Here is a 10656-nt window from a genome sequence, read left to right on the forward strand (position 1 = left end):
TGCAGTGATTGTTAGGGCTAGATGAATGATTTTCCTTTGTTGCTCTGAAATAAAAGAGGGGTTTTTGCTCTGTTTTTTTATTTTGCAGAGGAATACAATTATGATTATCCGTGCAGTCTAGGCATAAATCATGGTGGTTTCTTTGTTGGCCAAGGTAGCTACAGGAGTTACTGCAATGGAAAAACTGCTTGGTATGATTATGTGCCGTCTGCGAAACTGACCATGTCTGAATTGGAAAGGATAGTTGAAGATCTAGGCTATGAGATGGCAGGTAGATTGGATGTATATTGGTGTTTGCCAGGGTTGCAAATTAAGACTGGTGGTCTTAGGAAAATGAATTCCCAGGAAGCTTGTGACAATATTAGTGCTTGTGTAGTTTTTGGACATAAAGAAATTCAGTTATTCCTTGACCATGATGAGAGCTACAGGAGTATCGAATGGGATGATGTTGTGGTCTTTCCTGTCAATGATTTACCTCATGTGATCAGTCCTAGGAAAGTAAAAGAGGAGAAATTTGCAGAGAGAATGTCTGAACAAAATATGGCAGAGGAGCAAGGTGATGACAATGCAGAGGAGGCTGGGCAGAACATGGAAGAGGGGCAAGGTGATGAGCAATTCAATGAGGAAGAAATTGAGCAGTATATGGCAGATGCTGAGGAAGAGGATGAGGCTGATGTGGAAGAGGAACAGGAGGAAGATGTTGTGGAAGAGGAACATGATGAATATGCACAGTCAGATGTAGATGATGGCAGTCTTTCTCATGCTGGAAGAGGAGTTAGTGATTCAGAAAATGGGGATGAAATTGTGGACAGTGATTATGTTATATCTGATGGAGATGTAGATCTTCTAGAAGATCAAATAGAAGAGGTGGTAATAGATGTAAAAGGAAAGAAAGCTGCAGATATTGGAGCTTCTTCTGATGAGGAAGATCTTCAGATGCCAGATTCTGATGAGGATGAGCTGAAGCACAACTTCAATACATTCAGGCCAGAAGATATGCATGATCCTGTGTTCAAAGTTGGACAGTTATTCCAGTCACCAGAGATGTTAAGGAAAGCCATTAGGGAATATAGCTGCAAGAACAGAGTTGATATCTCACTCCCAATAAATGATAGGAAAAGAATTTCAGCTAGGTGTGAAAAAGGATGTTCATGGTACTTATGGGCATCTCATGACAGCAGGACCAAGTGCATGATGATCAAGAGAATGACCACTGAGCATACTTGCTGCAAGAAGTGGAAAGTGAGGTCTTTTACCTCTAGATTTCTATCAGAGAAGTATGTTGAGCATTTCAGGGCTGATGATCACATGAATATGAGGAACTTCAGCAGGATTGTCCAAAAAGATTGGAACATGACACCCACCAGAAGCAAATTGCAGCGAGCCAGAAGATTAGCGATGAATGTTATACATGGAGATGAAGAACAACAGTACAATCTGCTATGGGACTATGCAAATGAAGTTAGAAGATCTAATCCTGGTAGCACTTTTTTTGTCCCGCTTGATAATGAAGAGAGGTTTAAAAGATGTTATTTCTGTCTTGATGCATGTAAAAGAGGATTTTTGGAAGGATGTAGACCTGTGATATGTCTTGATGGATGTCATATCAAGACCAGGTATGGTGGTGTACTGCTGAGTGCCATTGGCATGGACCCAAATGATTGTATCTATCCATTGGCCTTTGCTTATGTTGAAGTGGAAGACACCCACACCTGGACATGGTTTCTTAGGGCTTTGAAGCAGGACCTTGGAATTATAAACACTGAGCCCTGGACGCTGATGTCTGACAGACAAAAGGTAAATTCAGTTCAGTTACTATTCACTTTCAGTGTATTTTCAATTCAGATACTATTCACTTTCAGTTCAGTTATAATTCAATGCACTTTGAGTAATTTTGCAATGCACTGTCAGTTAATTATGTGTAGTTTCAGTTAATTTACAGTGTGCTTTCAAATTTCAGGGAATTATCAATGCAGTGGAAGCCTTGTTTCCTCACTCAAAGCACAGGTTTTGTGTGAGGCACTTGTGGCAGAATTTCACAAGAGCTGGTCATAGAGGTGATGTGCTAAAAAACCAGCTCTGGAAGTGTGCTAGAAGCACAACTGTCACTGCTTGGGAAGAGAGCATGGAGGAGATGAAGGCTTTGAGCAAGAGAGCTTATGATTGGCTATATGCTCTGGACCCCAACACTTGGGTGAGAGCATTTCAAGAGGACCTTCCCAAGTGTGATATTTTGTTGAATAACAATTGTGAGGTCTTCAATAAGTAAGTGAGCTCATTGTCAATATTTACATTGTCAATGTTTGCATTGCTATTGAGCTCATTGTGAATATTTAAATTGTTAGTGAGCTCATATGTGTAGTTATGCAATGCAGGTACATTTTAGAAGCAAGAGAGTTGCCAATCCTCTCTATGATAGACAGGATTAAGGCACAACTAACTACTAGGATGGTTACAAAAAATGAAGAGATGTTGAGCTGGACATCTCCAATTTGCCCAAAGATTAAGAAAAGACTAGACAAGAACACAGAATTAGCTAACACATGTTATGCTGAATTAGCTGGAGATGGCATATATTCTGTGGAGGACAGAGGGTACACCTTCATTGTTGAGATAAATGTGGAGAGCTGCAGCTGTAGAAGGTGGAATTTGACAGGAATACCATGCCCTCACTCAATAGCATGCTTCAGAAGAGAAAGAAAATCACCAATTGAGCTAGTGCACAAGTGTTACTCCATTGAATCTTACCACAAGGCATACTCTCATTTTATTGTGCCTTGCAAAGATAGAAGAGAGTGGACAAAGATGAATAGATGTCCTATTGCACCACCTCTTTATGTGAAGAAGGTTGGAAATCCTGGTCATAATAGGAGGAGGGCTCCTGAAGAAGTTGCAGATGGGAGAGGTGGAACCAGAATGACAAGGCATGGTGTAGTTATCCACTGTGGGCACTGCAAACTACCTGGACACAATAGGCGTTCATGTTCTGATCTTAAAGCTGGCATACCCCCATATGTTCCTGCCCCAAAGCAACATGTCAGGAGAAGGAGAAGGGCAGAACCAACTACTGAAGAAGATCAAGAGGCAGAACCAAATGTTCAAGAACAGCAAGAGGAAGCACCAAATGTTCAAGAACAGCAAGAGGAAGCACCAAATGTTCAAGAACAGCAAGAGGAAGCACCAAATGTTCAAGAACAGCAAGAGGCACAACATACACAGGTTTTTATGTTCTACTGCTATCAATCTTGATGCTTGTTCTTGTCATTTACTAGATGTACTTCAACGATGCTGAGCAGTTTTGTTTTTATTTCTGTAGGATATCAATGACCAAATTCCTCTATCTGTTGTGTATACTCATGATATGCTCAATGAAATGATTTTCCAGGTACTTACCTATTTCTAACTATAACTTGTCTCATATTGTTCATTTCTGCTCAATAATGATATGCTTCAAGACATGACCATGTTTTCTTTGAATTATTTATTCATAGACCTATGACAAAGACAACTACTACTCCTAGGCCTTTGCCAGACTGTTCTTTTATTACTGCTGCTAGAGAAGCCCTTGGCACAGGGACAACAAGCACCTCAACAGCAGCAGGAGACCTTGCTATGAAGGCTGCAGCTATGAGAATTATAAAAGAAAAGGTCTTTGCTGCACAGAGAGATGCAACACAAGAGCAAAGGTATGAGTCCCATGAGAAGCAAGCTGCTGATGTGCTTGCTAGAAGAGAAGCAGAGAAGGCAAAGAAAGAAGAAGAGAAGGCAAAGAAGAGAGCAGAAGCGCTAGCAAAGAAAGAAGAAGAGAAGGCAAAGAAGAGAGCAGAAGCACTAGCAAAGAGAGAAGAAGAGAAGGCAAAGAAAGCACAGAAAATGGCAGCAGAGATAGAAGAAAGGAGGAAAGTTGCAATTGCCAGGAGAGAAGCTCATCTACAAGCAAAGCTTAGGGAAGCAGAGGAGAAGAAGGCTGCTGCACAAGCAAAGAGGGCTGCTTCTACTATGTCCAACAAAGCAAAAAAACACAAGGTCAACATGTTTGATGAATTCAGATGAATGTTCATCCTCTAGTCTTTAGTTCATTAAGTGTAGTGATCTTAAAAACTATGATCTTTATTTTGTTTCTCATCAAACTACTGGTGATCTTAATTTTGTTACTCAGATGGAGCATTTAGTTGAACTTCATTCTACTCTTACCAAGTGGAGTATGGATGTCAACTTTGTAATGCTTCTGTATTGAATCTTGATATGTAATGAAGCAAGTTGGAGTCGAGACAGAAGTTTGTTTGGGATAAATTGCATTATTTGGTACATCCATATTCTAGGCACGACTTTGCTCGAAGGCATCGATATTCATTCATCACTTGACAAATTGCATCATAATTAACACAAAAATAACAATCTTGTTAAATTCATTCATCATACTCTCATTTGATACATCCATATTCCCCAACACACAAAGATCACATTTTTAACACTGCAACTCCACACAACACAACAAGTGCAAATAGTAAAGCAACTATCATTTTCAAGACAACCACAACCTCATTTCCTACTGCAACTACTGATCTTCTCATCTCTTTAATCCCTTCCTCTTGCACCAGAAGATGTCCAGGTTGTTGGCCATGCCCTTGCCCAGCAAGTTGGCCATGCCCCTGCCCTGCTTGATGCTCATGCCTTCCCGAATGACCATATTTCACCAAATGCAGAACATATGATAGCTCCCAGTGCCAGAAATCACAACCACCTTTCTTTGGCTGTTCAAAAAAGCATATAAAACCATGAACAAATTCAGACAACAACACAAATGTATTTGCAGAAGATGCCAGAAATCACTCACATTATGGTTCATGCATTTGTAGAAGAAGATGTTCGTATGCGCCGGGGTCTGCGAGAAGAATCGCCTCACAGTCTGACTGCAGTCAGGGCACTTGATTAGAGGGAGCACAACAGCAGCAACACCGTCACCTATCCCGGACGAGCTCGCGCTGGACATGGTCGTCGTCGACAAGCTCGTAGCGGAGGACAAGCTCGCGCTGGATATCCTGCGTGCCGACTCCGGCTGCGTGCGGGAGTGGAGGCAGGTGGTGGAGTGGGGGCGGGGCAGCGAGCGAGGGTGGGCGCGGATGGCGACGACGCGCGGCTGAGACGGCGGCCGCGACTTGCGAGCTAGGGATTTCTCAGGATGTGGAATGGGGAACGAGTGGGAGGGGAAGGGGAAGAGGGATAGGGGAGGGTGTAATTGCAAAAATCGCATGCCAGCTGTGCAAATACGTACGTTTCGGGCGCAAGTGACCGTATGGTGAGCAAGCAACGTTAGCATAATGACCGTAATTTGCAGTTGCCAGAGTACAGTGACCAAAGTGATTTTATACGGAGAGTGCAGGTACTGTGGGTGTATTTTACTCTTATTTTAGAGACGTTGGAGTTGCTCTACTAGTGCAGATTCGTAAGCTCATCGCGGTTAGGTTTTGCGCCGTCGGATGCGCTTGGAGATCGCCGTGCCCCGTCTCTTTCCTCCCCTTTCTGGTTCCGTTTGAGGTTTGACTCTCGCAAAAAGAAGCACGGGCGGTTTCTAAAAGCCCAGACCGGACTCCAGCTCGGCTCGCGCAGTGCAGTGGCCCGCCGCGTGCGACCGAGGCCGCCCAACGTGCCGCGCACCAGCGCCTCCCCCCTCCGCGCACGGCACCGTGACGCGCACCGCCGCGCCTCCCCTCGGTCGCGCGGCCGCCCTACCGTCTCCCGTCCGCCTCCATTGCGCGATCGCGCGGCGGGCGGCCAGCCCTAAACCTAGCCCCGGAGTGGCCAGCGGCTTTGCCGCGGCCCGATGCAGGGCCAGCAGGTGTACAGCCGCCTAGGGAGCTTCGGCGGGGCGGCGGGCACGCCGTCCCCGCCCCCGCCCCCGTCCCCCCTGCGCGGCGGCGCGGGGAGGCGGACACCGGGGAAGGCGGGCGCGACGAGGGGGTCCCAGGAGGCGGCGGCGGCGGGGGCCACCGGGTGGGGCGCCGCGGCCAGGCGGGCGGCGCGGGCGCTGCTCGCCGCGCTGCTGCGGAGGCAGGCCGTCTTCCTCTTCGCGCCGCTGCTCTACGTCGCCGCCATGCTGCTCTACATGGGCTCGCTCCCGCTCGACGTCGTGCCGCGGATCATCACGCGCTCCGGGCCAGGCTCCGTCTACCGCAGCCCCCAGCTGTACGCGCGCCTCCGCCCAGACATGGACGCCGACAACTCCACCGACGCGGTTAGTCAGTGGCCTTAATCAGTGCCTCCTCTCCTCGTTGCCCCCTTCCTCGCCGCATTTCGATCTTCCGCTGCAATGTGGGCGCAAATGCTTGGCCGTTTTAAGTGACTGTAACAACTGTGTCGCTGTTACCAAGTGGGCTGGCTTGGTTGACTTGGCGTGTCAAAGTTATTTACTGATCTAGCAGATGTAGTTAGTGTACCACGCGCCATTAGCAAGTGGTTGTTGGTATCTATTTAGATTAGTTTAGTCCAAGTTGATTAGTTCGAATTCAGCTGTGGTCTCCTTCAAATAGCCTGAAATGGCAGTGGAGTGGTTGTTGACCTGTCGGATTTTCCTTAGCTATTTCCTACTTCATGTGATCGTTGCAGCCCGTGGATGACCCAAACTACTAAAGGGTCCTCATCATCAGAAGCTTGATTCGGTTTGTCAAGCGTCTTATAAGATCTAGTCACTCCTGCTTGACTGCTTGAGTTAGATAGTGCACCTTGGTTTGCTAGCTGCAGGCTCAAGGTATGTTGCTGATCTGTTCGTTCAGCAATGTAACCTCTGAATGCCCGCAAGTTGTTTGACAGGAGGACGAATTCTCGCGCTTCTGAATTTAATACACCTGCCTGATTGAATAGAAGAAGAGTGTGCGACATCTGACTGGTTTATTCCACTCTATGTGTTTTATGATATTTCTATTGCTTCATCCACATAATTGTCTTGCTCACCATTTTACAATCTATGTATATTTTGCATACACGCTTCATTCTCTCACCTTGTCATGTTTTTGTAGTTAGCAACTGTATGGAGGCAAACTTACAAAGGTGGTGTCTGGCGACCTTGCATACACAATCTGACAAACAGTACGCCATCTATACCTGCCTTTTGTTTTTTCTTCCTGATAATATGTTTTTCTTTATTTGGGTGAAATCCCATTGAGATATGTTTTTTTTCCACATGTCGATAAACCCCCGAACGCATTCAGATTTGTGGTAGAGAAGACCTGCTTTCTTGTATTCTATCATGAGGAACTTAACTGTGATGTCTTACGGATTTGTTGGTCAGGAGTTACACTGTCACCACCGTTTCATCTTCTTGTTTTTCAAATGCGAATATCATGTCAGATCTTGTTTCTCTCCATTATCTAGGCACAGCTCCTTTGTGGTGAGTTCCCTTGCGAAAACTTACCAGCATGCATGAAAACATTCTGAGACCAATCATGCTTTACATGGATGGGTTGTTAAAGTCTCATGAAGATTAGTTTTTTTTTTTTTTTTGAGAATCATGAAGATTAGTTGTTCATCAACCTGATACACTTTTCTGACCAAGTTTAACATACTTGGAACACTAAGGCGTGTTAGTTTTACAGAATTCACATGGATGTCTTCTTAAGTTTGCAAGACACAGCACCACCAAATTGGTGCCTAATAGTTTTTCATAACTCGTGTAGGTTTGCCTGAATCAAATGGCTACATATATGTGGAGGCAAATGGTGGTTTGAATCAACAAAGGACATCGGTAGTTGCCTTCTCTCAACGGTTCTTCATATGTGACAGTTTATGTTTGTTCACGTCATACTTGTTTTCTGGTAACTTAAGTTACTCACTTGGGCTTATCTTTCTAATGGTTTTTCTTGTTTCCAGATATGCAATGCGGTTGCTATTGCTGGTTTTCTAAATGCTACTCTTATTATTCCGAATTTCCATTTCCACAGCATTTGGAAGGATCCAAGGTCTCCTCATTTCTCCCACTCCATTCTCAAATACATTTTTGACTAGCTGTCTACTTGACAGTAAGTCTGAAATATAGGTATTATTGCTCGATAACGGTGTGTTTGGTTTGTGCCCAAACCAATTGGCCTTTGTTTGGATGTTTGCCTGTTTTTTTTTTTTTGGTATGCACATGTCCCTTTGTCTGTTTCCTGTACCATTTTTGTCAGTCATATGTACCTCTCCCAAACACCATGTTACTCAGTTTTTTCTTTCAAACCTTGAGGTTTCTAGAACAGTTAAGTTGCTCTTCAGTCTCGTATGCTTGATCATTACTCCCTCCGTCCCAAAATAAGTGTCGCTGATTTAGTATAACTTTGTACTGAAGTTGTACTAAATCAGCGACACTTATTTTGGGACGGAGGGAGTACCTTATAAGGCTTAACTTCACATTAGAATGTCATGTCAATTAAGACTGTCAAAGTTGGAACCAGGATACACCCCTCCCCCACCCAATCTCACCCACCCCAATTCTCCTTCTGTATGTTCGTCTAAAACAAACAAATTTATCATATATGAAGTGGCTTGTACACTCTCTTGCTAGTTGTAGTTGACTACACAGGGTATCACTCCAAAAAGGGCCAAAACTGATATGGGTTGTTATCCTTATTTGCATGTTGCATCGATAATTTGAAATCATTATAGGAATGGCGGTTACTTTTACTGTTAAGGTTATAAAGAATGAGATTAACTAAATATTTAAGAGATGAACTAGCACACAGTACTGGACTTTGGGCTGCATTGGGTGCTGGACAACTTATATATTCCTTCTTGTTGAATAGATGCCTGTGCCTTTTGTTCAGGCTCCTTAAAGTTAAATTTTATACAACTGTAATTTTAGTAACACAAATATGCTTGCTGATGTCTTCTTTTGGGTACAGCAAATTCAGGGATATTTATGATGAAGAACACTTTGTAAAACGTCTACAGAATGATGTTCGAGTAGTTAACAAAGTGCCTGATTTTGTAATGGAGCGTTTTGGTCACAATCTAAGCAATGTATTCAATTTCAAGATAAAGGCTTGGTCTTCTAGTAAATACTACGAAGATGTTGTTCTTCCGAAGTTAGTTGAAGAAAGGTGAGTTAAAATCCAAATCACTTGTCACTTCGGAATTAAAGTTGCTTGCGTGAATTTATTTTGGCTGTATGCTGGTTTATTATGCATATGTTTTGCCGTGTTATCTAAACTAGATGATACCCCGCGCTTTGCTGCGGGAATCGGTTGCAATATATTTCAATGAGATATGATTTTGTGGAATATAAATATTTAGATTAATAAGACGTGAACCAAAATTAAAAATATATTCGACTTATTATATTTGATTATGTATAATTGTAAAATATTTATTGAATATAAGTTGAATAATAGAATGAAAAGTATTTTCCCATGCATGGTTGCTTGTGGTGGTGGGTATTTTTCCATGCATGGTTGCATGTTGAGGTGGGCCTTACTTCATCCATAACTGTATGGTGATGTGGCATGCTTGCATGTTGAGATAAATAAATTAGTGGGGATCATACGTATATACTCCCTCCGTCCGGAATTAGTTGATGCTCAAACGGATGTATCTGGCACTCAAATCTAGATACATCTGTTTGAGCGTCAACTAATTCCGGACGGAGGAAGTCGGATTTTTCGTTATTCACTTCCCTTGCATGCGATGTAACTATGTAAGTGATATGCTTCTGCAAGAACTTCTAGCCTTAGTTATGGACCTATACAGGGGTGCAAATGGGTACCCTAAAAGTTACCCTAGGGTACCTTCTGACCCCTTTCAGTTCAACCAAATGAACTAAGTTTTCAAAATCAAGTCACTTTCAGAAATTTTGTTCATTTGGTTGAATTAAGTAGGGTCATAGGGTACCCTAAGAACAATCATTTTGCATCCCTTGACCTATATGCAGTTAGTTAACGTAGGACATTCTGATATTAGCAATTATTGATGAAATATGGTTGGGGCATCTCTTCACCAGTATCGTGCTCAGTTTTGTTAGTGAGATACCTTCTTACACTGGAAACTGGCTTGTAACAACTTGTTGTGGTGACTCAGTTCCTTTCTTTCAAAGGTGCCATAACCAGTGGGACTGCCTAGTTTGAACGATTGTTCTGAAGATTGTTAAATTGTTGACTCTTCTCTTTACAGTTAGATTCAGATGAAAATTAGTTTAATGTATGAAAAAAGGGATGTTTCTCCAGATTTTAGGAAAATGAAAACAGAAGACCTAGTTTACAGTTTAAACAAGTCAATTTTCCTATATCTGGATACTGCTGTTTTGTCGGGAATGAACCTGACATCATCCAGTTCTTTTGGAAATGGTCTGCATTATTTGTGTTAAAGGGATGAACTGGCAAGGGTTCAAAGGTGGGGAATGGGCAACCCACCCTCGTCTAGCCACTGCAAGGCCTAATACCTGGGTAGTAGATTCGCTTAATTTAACGTTGCCACTTTGGATTTCTCATAGTTGCTCAAAAAGTCACGCGCCAATTCTTGATATGTAGGACTACTGACTTGATCCACAAGACTGGATCTCTTGTGTCTAATTTGCAAATAAAGCTTATCTCCAGCTTCAAATTCCTACCTTAAATTACCTCTTTACTAACTAGATAATCTGATATCTTCATTTGGTTCTTTTCTAATCTAATTCCTAAATTGCCCATCACA

General features: G+C 43.1%; 2 protein-coding genes across 2 annotated transcripts in view; both read left to right on the top strand.

Annotated features, from left to right (window-relative positions):
• The first annotated feature begins 221 nt into the window (after positions 1–221).
• LOC123135961 (RNA polymerase-associated protein LEO1-like) lies at positions 222–2580 on the top strand. Its single transcript, XM_044555237.1, has 2 exons — positions 222–1069; positions 2332–2580. Exons 1-2 carry the CDS (start codon positions 223–225, stop codon positions 2343–2345), a joined length of 861 nt encoding a protein of 286 aa, XP_044411172.1. The 5' UTR covers position 222; the 3' UTR covers positions 2346–2580.
• A 3410-nt stretch (positions 2581–5990) lies between these two features.
• LOC123135950 (protein ESMERALDA 1) overlaps positions 5991–10656 on the top strand; it is a gene marked incomplete at its 5' end in the record, with an annotated part of 7099 nt that continues 2433 nt past the window's right edge. Inside the window, 5 exon segments of the mRNA XM_044555225.1 lie at positions 5991–6235; positions 7017–7086; positions 7674–7741; positions 7867–7955; positions 8874–9071. Of these exon segments, the coding sequence (XP_044411160.1) occupies positions 5991–6235; positions 7017–7086; positions 7674–7741; positions 7867–7955; positions 8874–9071 (670 nt within the window).

Source organism: Triticum aestivum, chromosome 1B, assembly GCF_018294505.1.
Source record: "Triticum aestivum cultivar Chinese Spring chromosome 1B, IWGSC CS RefSeq v2.1, whole genome shotgun sequence".
Lineage (NCBI taxonomy): Eukaryota > Viridiplantae > Streptophyta > Magnoliopsida > Poales > Poaceae > Triticum > Triticum aestivum.

Bases quoted from the DNA above. Each gene is read 5' to 3' on its own strand.
- LOC123135961 (XM_044555237.1), top strand. From the start codon at position 223: ATGTCTGAATTGGAAAGGATAGTTGAAGATCTAGGCTATGAGATGGCA.